This window comes from Notothenia coriiceps, unplaced genomic scaffold, assembly GCF_000735185.1.
Source record: "Notothenia coriiceps isolate Sejong01 unplaced genomic scaffold, NC01 NC01_scaffold00019657, whole genome shotgun sequence".
Taxonomy (NCBI): Eukaryota; Metazoa; Chordata; class Actinopteri; order Perciformes; family Nototheniidae; genus Notothenia; species Notothenia coriiceps.
Genome location: NW_011352358.1, coordinates 1 through 13,196, shown reverse-complemented (window position 1 = coordinate 13,196; position 13,196 = coordinate 1). Strand labels below are relative to the sequence as shown.

General features: G+C 41.5%; 2 protein-coding genes across 2 annotated transcripts; both read left to right on the top strand.

Moving 5' to 3' along the window:
- The first annotated feature begins 1,857 nt into the window (after positions 1-1,857).
- On the top strand, positions 1,858-8,394 carry LOC104952161 (keratin, type I cytoskeletal 18-like). Its single transcript, XM_010778924.1, has 7 exons — positions 1,858-2,408; positions 5,062-5,144; positions 5,481-5,637; positions 6,686-6,850; positions 7,090-7,215; positions 7,407-7,627; positions 7,783-8,394. Exons 1-7 carry the CDS (start codon positions 1,962-1,964, stop codon positions 7,895-7,897), a joined length of 1,314 nt encoding a protein of 437 aa, XP_010777226.1. The 5' UTR covers positions 1,858-1,961; the 3' UTR covers positions 7,898-8,394.
- Positions 8,395-9,801: 1,407 nt separating this feature from the next.
- LOC104952162 (keratin, type I cytoskeletal 18-like) lies at positions 9,802-12,736 on the top strand (the record flags this gene model as incomplete). Its single annotated transcript, XM_010778925.1, has 6 exons — positions 9,802-10,874; positions 11,513-11,595; positions 11,678-11,834; positions 11,990-12,154; positions 12,248-12,373; positions 12,513-12,736. Coding segments are annotated over exons 1-6 (1,175 nt in total), but the record flags the coding sequence as incomplete, so codon positions are not given.
- Positions 12,737-13,196: the final 460 nt, after the last annotated feature.

Here is a 13,196-nt window from a genome sequence, read left to right as displayed (position 1 = left end):
TATTGCTATGATTAGGTAGGGATCACTTTTGTTGGCCCAGTCAATGACAGTACACGAGTTGTTTTTCATCAGGAGCCATTTGCTTTAATATTCAGCTGCATGTTCCTTCCTGAAAAACAAACAAAGAGGGTGGGGCAAGGCTGAGACCCAACATGAGTACAGACAAACAGAAAACCATCTGGCAGGAATGTTATTTGAGAAGAAGTCGATGCTGATACAGACAACCGTGGGCGTGAAGACATAATAAGATCTGTAAATAAGACTTCATTGTTCTTGCTTAATGGTTTGTGTGCTAGAAAAAACGATATTTAAGCTTTGATGACAGACAAGCTAATGTGCTCCTTCTTAACTTTACATAACAAACTGAAGATAGCATGGATCCTCAAAGAACGACAAGGTGGATGTCTGTCCTCGTTATATGACAGGAAAAGTCCTTTAAAAGTACCATGTGTGGAATGTGCTTGTTCCACACAAAAACCTGCAGGGGGGCTTCTGGAATATGTTCCGGTTTACAAAATTCATTGTTCCTATGTTTCTACAAAGGAGATGGTGGAAATGCTTATTTGTTTGTTCATATCCTTTATGGGAGGGGGCGATCAGACACACATCCGGCTATGTAGAACAGATAACATACTGTACCGTACATCTGAGGCTACCTAACACCTTAGAAAACCTTCATCTGATTTAACGTAGGGTTTCAAAGTGTATCAAGACTTTAAAAGACCTCACAATTGTGGCTTTACTGATCTTATTTTTCCTGTGCACACTGTTTTAAATGTACTTTTTTTTTTACAGTTCGAGGAAGCCATTAGTATCCATTCATCTCAGTACATATTTTCACAACAACAAAGGGAAACCAATAGAAGCCTATGCTAAAAGATGTAAATGCTCAGTATGGCCCCATTAAACACATTATTTGTGATTGCAGATGGATTTCAACAATATGTGCTTCGTCCATAAATCTAAATAAACGTGGAAGATATTCCAGACTACAGTATCCTGATGGATATGCATCAAATGACTTCAGTTGAATGAGACCTGTTGCTTCTGTGACTTACCCGCCCACACTGACTCAACTGATGAAATCATTAGTGATAAGTGACTGTAACTGATCCCGAGACATTCCCCTAAAGGTGATGATGCCTCGCTGAAATGTGGCTGTTTTCAGGGTGGGGAATGTGACGCAAAGCCAATAACGTGTTTAAATGAGTCTAACGTTGGTGGCAAAATTAGAAATATCATAACCCAATATTTAACAACATATTAAAAGTGTAATCACTCATAACCTAATACCATATATTTGTTTTATTCTCTATAGATATTCAAATATGATAAAGTTGTGATTTTTCTAACTAGGCTAATTGTGTAGTGAAAATCTGATATTGTATCAGCCCTACAAACTTTATACCTAGGAAATCTAGATGCTGTAACTTAATCTTTTTGTGAATAGAATTTACCATTATTTTACTTATTTACCACCAGTAAGTGTCTGTGGTTTATAAAATATAGGCTTAAGTGCCTCAGATCTCAATTGTTGTACAAAAAACTATTAATGCACATACAAAAATAAATGTATTATTTTCTAAATCCTCAGTGGAATTTAAATAACAAAAGAGAAAATGATATTCTAGACTTAAAAAGAGAGCAATAATTAATATTATTCATGTCTAACAAAAAAAAGTATTTTAAATTTTTTTCCTTCTTTCCAGCTGAGGAAGGTTGTGGAGGACAAAGAAATGCTGTGAGTCTGCGGTTTGGGACAGTGGAAAAGAGGGAGGTGACTCAGGGTGAGGGGGAGTGGTTTGAGGGGCGGACCTGAGGGCCCACAGGGTCTATATAGTTAAACAGAGTTTCTTCTGCTACTGCCTTGTGTCTGTAAGCTCACATTTCTGCCTCCTCAGCCTGTGCCGCTCTCTCGTACTCACAGCCTCTCTCACTGAGTCTCACACTCCTCCAGCACCATGCAAACCTCCAGGCAGTCTACATACTCTGTGCGCAGCTCCAACAGCAGCCGACCTCCTGCCATGTCAATGAGCCGTACATCTGGTCCTGTCTACAGGGCCTCATCTATCCATGGTGGGGCCGGAGGGGGCCGCATCAGCATCTCCTCCAGCAGCAGCACTCGATTGGGATCAGGGATGGGATCTGGGATGGGAGTGGGTTCAGGAGCTGGGGGCTTTTCCAGCAACATGCAGGTGAGCGGGAACAGTGGCCACGTCATGGGCAATGAGAAGTTTGCCATGCAGAACCTGAATGACCGTCTGGGCAACTACCTGGAGACGGTGAGGAACCTGGAGCAGACCAACCACCAGCTGGAGATTAAGATCAAGGAGGCCATGGAGAAGAGCGGACCCGACTTCAGAGACTACAGCAAGTACCAGGCCGTCCTGGACGACCTCAGGAAGAAGGTGAGGAGGGCATGTGTTCATTTATTAAGTGGTGAATTAAAGAGAGGGGTTTCAATGGAAAGAGGGAATTAATTTAAGTTGATGACATGATATGATGTATGATTGGTAGAATTTTTTTTTTAGGGCACAATACATCTTGAAAATGGGTTTTAAACAATCAAATTGGCACCCTCTGACCTAAAAACAAAACCCATTATGGTTACTGCTTGGATTAGTGCCGACTGCCGCTCTGGGGGTCCCAGGGCTGAACCGGAAACAGTATGGTGGAGGAATGTTGTAGCATCAGGGGTCAGAGGGACAGGAAAGCAGAGAAAAACAACAGAGTCCAGGGACTTTACAGACCATAAAGGGCCAACATACAGGCCCATACGTCATGACTTTAACTACCTTTTCCTTTTGGTGTAACACAAACAGTGTCTCAGTAATAGCACAATGGGACTGGACAAGTAGTACAGTCATTACTACTGTGTATACACAGAATAGAAGCTGATAAGGATAAGGAAACTCACTTGGGAATAGGATCTTTCAAGTTGGGGTTCTTTATGTTCTGTGTTTTATATGTAATTAATCTGATAAGGCAAATCATTTCACACTTTCCTGAAACACCCGATCAAAACACATCCGGCTAAAGATCTCAAAGTTAAGATTGCATTATTCATTCAAGGTTTTTCCCCCACTGATTTGCAAATTTCATTCAAGGCTACTGTTTCCATATTCAGACAAAAAAAAGTGCAGTTTTCAAATGGAATATTCCATTCGGGCCCAATGATAATCCCGTTTCTAACTGTACCAGTTCAACATCAGAAAATATTATTTGTGTATGTCCTCTGTGTGGAAAAGTGTACATACCCACGTAGAGCATGTTTTTTTTTTTACATGTTTTCCTTGTGGGACTGAGCAGATAACACTATAGACGTAAAATGGTTACACAAACAAATGGAATCGAAAAAAATGAAGAAGGAGTTTGGCAACTATTTCCCAAGGTTTTTTCCTTCTCAACTGTTTACTCTACTAACAGCTGAGGGCCTGAGTTTATCCACACAGCCCGGGGTCAAAAAAGGCAAATTTGTCTTTTGATGTGATGCAAAAATCACTCAAATAACTGGAAGCCCTCAGCCCCCATCTGAGAAAACACAGACTCTCACGTCAATGTAAAAACAGCCCAGTCTCGTAAAGCACGCACAGTCAACTATCCATGCAAACACACACACATGCACGCACACACACAACCACCACCCACCCCATCTACCTCATGCAAATCACCTGTCTCGTCCCTGTTGACTGGATGGATCCTGTTCCTTCTCTGAGAGGACGGTTGCTCCCTGGCAGCCACCGATTGGCTGGTAGACTTGGTCACCTGGATGCCTCCCCTGCCACCCTTCCCTGCCCTTATCTACCAGACCGTGACACATAAAGCAAATACTGCAACCATCTGGTTTATCTGAAGCGGCCCGCTGACACTCTCCCCATTTTTACATAGATATTGACCCTTTTTTCCTGGCATAAAAACATTTTAGAATTCAGACTTGGTTGAATCTATGTAGTTTTTTTCTGTCAAACGTCACTTTCACAATATGTTAAAGTAGTGAAATCTCTTCAGAGTAATAATTGGACATTTATGTCTGCGTATCCTTAGTACGGTGGCCCTGAAGTGCAAGTCAAAACAACATTTCACAAAACACTACTGTATTTCACAAAACACTACAGCATTTCAAAAAACGAGGGTTACAATACGTACGTAACCCCTCGTTATGGCCAGTACAGTCAGTGCTTTATTTCTGTCTGTATGAAGTTGTTGTGAGTTTCGACGGAGCAGCTACAGGTTAGTTTATCCTGATCGATCCGATCTCCATTCAGAAAACACGCATTTTAAAAGGTTTTTCGCCTGCCATCTTGTCTGCAGACTTGTTAAAGCATTAATTCATGGTTTTTACTAACCGGTATCAGTATGTTGTTACTTCGGCATCATTTTGAAACGTGTATTACAATTAAATCACGGTAAAATATGTTCATGTTGTTATAGTCTACCATAGTATTTACATGGAGATAAGCCCCGAATATTCGCATCGGTCTAATCGCTCGAGTTTCAGGTTTCACCGTGGCTGTCAGCTGTGTCATTCAAACAAGACGCGCTGGAGAGGGGGCGGGGCTTATGTCCATGCAAATGTTTTCTGAATGGAGATCGGATCGATCAGGATAAACTAACCTGTAGCTGCTCCGTCCAAACTCACAACAACGTCATACGGGCAGGAATAAAGCAGCGACTGTATTCACCATGACACAGACAGTCTGTGGTTTGTACTTGTTTACATTTTGTCCAGTTTCTGAACAGATATGAGGTGTGTGTGCTAACAGCTAGGCTGATGTTTTGGGACATGTTGCGATGTTACCAATCATGAAGCGTCATTTCTTGACTGGCAGCAAAATCTGGCTGGCTCTGTCCAATCACAAAAAATAAGTGTTCTCCCTAAAGGAATACCCTTTCCGTAAAAGTTTAAATGCTGTGGCGTTTTGTGAAATGCTGTGGTGTTTCCTGAAATGCTGTAGCGTTTTCTGAAATGCTGTAGTGTTTTGTGAAATGTTGTTTTGACTTGCACTTCAGGGCCACCGTACCTTAGCTCACAATCTAAATCCCCTCTTTCTTTTGTCTCAGGTGTTTGATTCCACCTCTGATAACGCTCGTCTGGTTCTCAACATCGACAACGCTCGCCTGGCGGCCGATGACTTCAGAGTGAAGTAAGTCCCTCTGAGACAGGAAACCCTAACCCAGACTGCTGCGGGCACACCCTGCTTTACCGCTGAATAGGTTCTTGGATGTATACATGATCTGTCTTGTAGTCATAAATCATCACCTTTGCATCATAGCCGGGGAGATGTTTCCGTTGTGTAATAAAGCTAATGTCATAGCAAACACAGCTGGAAAATATAGTATAGAATATTGTATGCTGAACAAATATTGACCATGTAAATGGAAAGGAAAGATACCTTGAATATAAATAGTTGATGACAAAATGATAGGCCCATTCAGCAACTTAGTTCACTGAGTAATTCAGTTTGCCCTGCCCTGTGTAGATACGAGTCTGAGTTGGCTATCCGCCAGTCTGTGGAGGCGGACATCATTGGTCTGAGGAAGCTCATCGACGACACCAACATGAGCCGCATGAACCTGGAGAGCGAGATTGAAACCCTGAAGGAGGAGCTCATCCACCTCAAGAAGAACCATGCAAATGTGAGTATGGTAATCCCAATCCTAACCCTGACCCTAACCAGATCCAAACCTCAACTCAAAAGTGTTTTTTCATAATATAAAGAAATCCAACCCTAACCCTGCAAATATATTTCAATTATGACTCGTGGGAAACATGTTTTGCTGATAATGGTCACAGCTTTAAATCTAATCTGAAACCAGATGTGGTTATGTTTAGTCAACAAATCTTGGTTAGGATGAGGAAAATATCTTAGTTTGACTTAAAAGATCTACAACAAAAGTTGCTAAAAATCTGTTTCGTGAAGTTAACATCACATTTTTCCAGTTAGACCCTTTAAACCAGCAAAAAAAGCAAAAACAATAACATAAGAAATTTGCTCTAACAACCTGATTTCAGGGCTTTGCCATTAACTGCTTAGTGTTGACATTGTCGTGCTGCTTTCAACAAAGTGTAATGAGTCCCCAACAAAGAAAAGACCTCTGGACCATCACAGCGAACAGCCACAACCTTTTAAAGAACTGAATCAATATTTACTTATATCAACATCATCACCACCTGTTGGGAACGTATGCATGTTACAGACTAGGCCACAACTTTAACCAGGACATCCAGGCAGGCTGCAGGGTGTTCTTCAATAAAAGCGTCAGAAGAAAAAAAATGAGTGGGAGGAGGGAGGTTGGATAAGAAATCTTAAATATCTGGGTGTGAATTCTGTGGGAAGCCTCATCATTAAAAATGGTTCCCATCCATATTTGGCAAAGTAAAAACACACCAAGGAATTCAAATGACTATAATTTAAGTGGATAAGCCACAAGGCAACCATTTGTTTACTGAAGAAATTAAGTCTCAAAGAGACGTTTAGATGCACCCCCTGTATATTTACCTGACCATAATGTAATTACGGTTGGAAGAGGCTCGGAGTCAAAGCTAGGTCACAGCTAAATGAAAAAAGTCTGTAGTAGTAGAATCCACATGATTTAAGCTGTAGTCTACCCACTTGAACTGTTTGAAGCGCACAATATTTGTGATTGTGTCTATTAACTCTTCTATCAATTTGCATCTTTTTAGGAAGTTATGGAGCTCCGTAACCAGATTGCACAATCAGGAGTCCGCGTGGACGTCGACGCTCCCAAAGGACAGGACCTGGCTCAGCTCATGGCAGAAATAAGAGCAAAGTACGAGAACATGGCAAAGAAAAACCAGGAAGAACTCAAAACATGGCACGAATCTCAGGTAAACCATTAACAAGGAACTAGAAAGAGTTCATACCACTCCCAAGGCCAAAAGTGCATTCAAAGGCTCTTTGGATGGTCCCATATGCAGAGTTGGGAGTGTTTCTAATTACAATGTCACAAAAGTGAAACACAATGCGAGTATCCGCCCTTTGATTTGGATCAGCTCTAAAGTGTAATGGCCCATACTAAACCCTGAATTGACTCCTGCTTATCTTTCATTCTTGATCCTTTTTTCAGATAACAGAAGTGCAGAGCCAGGTAGTCCAGAACACAGAGGCCCTGAAGGGAGCCCAAACAGAGGTGAACGACCTGCGTCGACAGATGCAAACCCTGGAGATCGAACTGGAGTCCCAGAGGAGCATGGTGAGAAGCACACAGTCAGCACACGCTTCCTTGACCCCAACACACACTGCCAAGGCTTGCTCAGCACTCTCACTTCAAGTCTCTCTTGTTGACACAAGCTTCACACTCCGGTGACCTCTCACTATGGAGCTGTCGCTAGTGAGTTGGCTTCACTGTAAGATATTAACCCATTCTTTGCTTTCCCTTCACAGAAAGGGTCTCTGGAGGGCACGCTGAGGGACACAGAGATGCGTTACAACATGGAGATTGAGGCTCTCAATACCATCCTCCTGGGTCTGGAAGCCGAGCTCACACAGCTGCGTAACAGCATCCAGCAGCAGTCGCAGGAATACGAGGCCCTGCTCAACATGAAGATGAAGCTGGAGGCCGAGATCGCTACATACAGACGCCTGCTGGATGGGGAAGACTTCACGTGCGTAGCTAACTGATTCTATGTTGACAAAACCAAGAAAAAAATATTTTATATGTGCATACATAAGCAACCTGGAGAGGCAAGGTTCATACTTAAAAATGTGTCAATTTAAACTTCTGCTGACGATTAATTTGTTTCTTGATATGTCCGTTTAGGCTCCAGGATGCTTTGGAAGACCAGAAAACCGTGAATACCAAAGTCATGACCGTCACACAGACCCTGGTGGACGGGAAGGTGGTTTCCTCCAGCACAGAAACCAAGAACCTTTGAATACCAGAAGCAACCACATGACACTCCCAACAATCACTAACCCTGCATCAAAACACTAACCTATGATTGGCTACATTTGATCTGCTTTCATCTTACAGCACTAACCGTAAATGTTGCGTTAGACGCTGCCATTCTATTCGACTTTCTGGGTACGCAGCTGTTCCACAGGCTGATGAAATCAAAACTGGATTGAAGGGAAACAACATCATCTATTATTTATTTCATCATGATTTATTTATGTGTTGAGTGTTGACCTGCAAGGTTTAAAACAATTGGAAAAATTAAAGCTTTTTTTGGAAAAACAATTGGAACAATTTGAGCTTTTTGTTCAAAGACAAACCAATTGAAGACATTGAATATTTTTAATTAATAAAAGAGTCCAAATAAATGTAAAACATTTTTTATGTCATCATCTTTGGTTTTCTTTCTGTCCAGTTTTGTCTGTCTGTTGCGCTGTGATGTTCAGACATTTCAATAAAGTCCATTGGTGAAATGTTCTTGGTGTGATCATGGTGTTTTGTATAAAACAAAAAAGAATATGTCAGATATATTACCTCATTTACTCCCAAAAGCAAAAGGACCCTTTGAGAATTATAACATGTATGACACTATAAATACATAGGAACAAATAACCCTGTGACTTAATGGTTAATGTATGGTGACCATTACATCTTTAATCCTTTATTACATTTTTTACTTTAGCTCGCAGTCTCAATCCTCACCACTTTTTAGGTGTACTAATAGCTTTAAAATCACTGCAAAGTGCCAAATTTGATATGGTGCCTTACCATTTTGAAACATTGATCCCTAATTCATTTTAGATGATGTTATAGCCTGAACAAGGTCATTCTACTGGGATCATTGAGATAAAGGATAGAATAAATGTGGTTGTGATAGTTGTAAAAATCTTCCTTGTACTATTATAAAGTGCCGCTCAATGGTTAAGCACAAGATAGGCCTTATTTATTACTTCTGATACTCCAACTGAATCCCGTTTCACTGTGTCCTCTTTGGCTTGAAAACAAGGCTGGTGTCATACTACATGCGTCTCAGTGTCAACAAATTCCATAAACAGAATAGGTCCTTACATATCTACCACCAGTATCCACAACCCAGTCTCACCCAGTTCTACAAAAACGCCTCTGAAATTGTAAGATCCCTACGTTTTTTTTCATCATTCATTCCACTGGCTGGCGTCTATGTCACGTGATCTTCAAATTTCTCCCTGCAGAAAAGAAAAACATGGCCGACCTTCGTTTTATTCTCGGTGGAAAATGCCTATTTTAAGGTTAGTTTGGCGGATTTTGTTAAACTAATACGTTTGCGCTGTGGACCAACACTATACATTGACGGGGAAGGGGGTAGCAATAAAGATAACACCATTAAACAGTTACACAACATAACAGAAATAATGTCGATAGCAGCGTCCCTAACAACCACCTTGGTAACAATGAAAACGTTGTATGGACACAATTTCCTGAAGTAATCTTCGTGATAACTAGCAAACTAAAGATCATGTACATCCACTGCACACATAATCTGAAATAACAACTCATATTTCTCGCATCAAATGACATCAAAACGTATTTTAATGGCCAAACTAACCTTAAAATAGGCATTTTCCACCGAGAATAAAACGGAGATCGGCCATGTTTTTTTTTTCTGCAGGGAGAAATTTGAAGATCACGTGACATAGACGCCAGCCAGTGGAATGAATGGTGAAAAAAAACGTAGGGATCTTACAATTTCAGATGCGTTTTTGTAGAAATACTACGTCCCAAGTTGTGGACCAACGTCGTTATTACACGTTTTTTTGTGAGACTGGGTTGGTATCCAAGCTTGTTGACTCCAAGATATACATCTTAAGTAAAAACACATGTTTGAAACTGTAGTTTTGCAAAAACTTTACTGAATCATGATTAATATTGACATTTTGAGTAAATGTGTATACGATTTACAAAATTGGAATTCATCTGCAATCAAAGGTAGTCCCCAGAATGCACTCATATGGATACTGACAACACGGACAATGGCCACTAATGTGTTTTAAATAGTATCTGGACAACGAGTGAGACTCCAAAGTTCCTTTGTAGACAAGAAGCTACTACCAAGGTTTAATTCAGACCTGGGACACTGTCCTCTGTCAAGTAAACGCAAAAATGCAAAAAATAATATTGGAGGAATAAGATAAAGTGATATAATTTATAACTGATAAAGACAATTTCCCTGCTGGATAAACTCCAGAGAGATATTGAACATGGCCGGCATTATGCTTTAAGCTGCTGTTGATATCACAGTTACCATAGATACGTTTACTAGACACTATCATGTCAGCTGGATGTTCATATTGGGTGCTTTTGGTCAAAGTCTAGGAAAAAGTCTAAAGGTAAAATGTTATATAGATAGTAGAGGAGTGGCAGGAAGAAATATTGCCTTGCAGACCGATATATAAGACCTGGTGGCTGGTCTCCGTCTTTCACTCTCAGCTGCCGAACCCCTCTGTGCCAGGACGCACCAGAGCTTCTTCTTCTAACTCATCAACTCACTTCTTCTAGCAATGGAGCCCCTTTATAGACGCCAGAGTTCTCAAGTTCTTGGAGGTCATTTGACACCCTTTTCAAGACCTGTTCAGATGGACAGGTCCTATGCCCACAGTGTCAGCGGAGGAGCAGGCGGCCATGGGATCAGGATCTCCACGGCCTACGGCACACGGGTTGGCAGCAGCTTCGGGGGTGGGCATGACTACCAATCCACGTCTTCTGGGTCGAGTTCTGGATCCCTGGCTATCACGAATGAGAAGGCAACCATGCAGCACCTGAACGACCGCCTGGCTTCCTACCTGGAGACGGTGAGGAATCTGGAGAAGGCCAACAGCACCCTGGAGATCAAGATCAGGGAGACCATCGAGAAGAAAGGCCCTATGGAGGGGAAGGACTTCAGCAAGTACAACGCCATCATCGCTGATCTGAGGGCCAAGGTGAGTCAATCAGTCGGTCTTAGTTACTTGATGTGTCCTATTTAGACTACCAAATGGAAAACTAAATGTGACAGCACAAAGTTTTCTTAATATCAAGCTAGTGATAAAGCTGTGTCTTCCTTAGTGTTATGGTTTAAAACACATCTCCAAGTAAGTGGATATGGGGTTTCCAAGCTTGTGCACACATTTTCTTTTTATAGGCTCTAACTAATGTTCAAAACTGTCCAATAAAATGTACGTTTCTGAAATAATTCTTGCGGAATTATTTTTGACTAAGATCTCAATCCTCTGTCCAATACTCTTCCCTTCCAATACCCTCCACAACTGCACATCATGTTGGGGGAAAAGTCCAAAGTAAAGGCTTTTATTATTATACTACCGGCTCTTCAAAGTGTTTATTGATCTCTCAAACTGACTCATAGTCTCAGTCTTATCTCCACCTCCCTGTGGAGCAATGAGAGATAAACTGCTTTGTTATTTTAGGACTTACAGTGTGTTAACGAGGCAGTTATGTGATCTGCATAGTATATCAAAGTGAGAATCACTCAATCTAACTGACTGTGGAAAAAAAGGAAAACACAACGTTTCAATGAGTATATGTTTGTATTTCCCACACTGAACAACTTCCTGTATTGCAGATATTTGACATGATCAAGGGAAACGCACATCTTAATATCTCTCTTGACAACGCCAGACTGGCTTCAGACGACTTCAGAGTCAAGTGAGTGTTCGGCTTTGTTAAGTAAATGAAACAGGCTCTCTATCAAGGGTCAACATATCTGATATAAAGTATGTCTGGATAGGATGGAGTATGAAATGTCCATGCGTCAGGCGGTGGACGCCGATGTGGCCAGACTGAGGAAGCTTCTGGATGACACCAATGTAATGTGTTTCCACTTGGAGAGCGACATCGAGTCTCTGAAGGAGGAGCTGATCAACCTGAGGAAGAACCATAAGTTGGTGAGGGACACTGATCAAAAAATATATGGCCTTACAAAAAAATATATAATTCAGTACCTCACCATTATGACAATCCGTTTTTCCATCAACCTCCTAGCACAGGACCCCACTGACCTTGTTCAGGAAATCACTCCCTGACTTTTCCCCCTCAACAGGATGTTGCCGAGTTGCGAGCCCAGATCACCCAGGTTGGCGTCCGTGTTGATGTTGACGCTCCTAAAGGACAGGACCTGGGTAAGATCATGGCGGAAATGAGGGCCAGCTATGAGAAGATAGCACTGAAGAACCAGGAGGAGCTCAAAACCTGGCATGAATCTCAGGTTATTATTCAATCACGATATTTGTCAAATATTTTTTGAGTTGGTTTGCGGTGCTTGTGGTGTATATTACATTCATTTGTGTTGTGTTTCCAGATCACAGAAGTGCAGGTTCAAGTAACTGAGAGCTCATCAGCTCTGAAGGAAGCCACAGTTGTGATTTCTGAAACTCGGAGAAGGTGTCAGGGACTGGACATTGAACTACAGTCTCAACTTAGTCTGGTGAAAACTATGTGCTTGTTTACATAATTAGTGCATCATTATCATAGAGACAATCTCTTTATCCAACTCTTAGCATGAAGCTAAGTAATTCATTCTCTACTGCATCAGTCAAAGGCATGATCAACCTTTTGGTTCACAGAAAGCTTCCCTGGAGGCCACGCTGCGGGAAATCGAAATTCGTTACAACATGGAAATGGAGAAGTACAACGTGATCATTGTGAGGCTGCAGGAGGAGCTCACTCTGATCCGCACCGACATCCAGCATAGCACTAGAGAGTACGAGCACCTGCTCAACATCAAGGTGAAACTGGAGGCCGAGATCGCCGAGTACAGAAGGCTGCTGGACGGCGAGGCAGGCTACCAGTGAGTATGAGGAGAGGAGGCAGAACGTTGACCAATATTAGAGCTTTGTTCATGTCATGGATGGTTTTGCAAATTTGATTCAAATTAGCTTCATGCAAACATGAAGCGATATTGATATGGAAAGTAAAAGCTGTCCATTGGTAGCATACAATACTCCTATCCCTTATTTTACTGCTCCATGACAGCATGCAAAACCAGATCACTTCAAGAGAAATGACATATTTGATACCAACATGGTGACCAAAAGGATCTAATTTCAATACATACTCATCTTTACTTATATAGCACCCTTCATACAACTACGCAGCTCAAAGTGCTTCACAGAGCAAGACGCAAACAGACAAAAAAAGGAAAAAATTTAATAATTTAGATTGAAAAAATCAATAAGTAGATATAGCGCATCACTCAATTAAATGTTTAAGCAATAGCTCACGACAGGCCGTGGTATATGCTCATTATA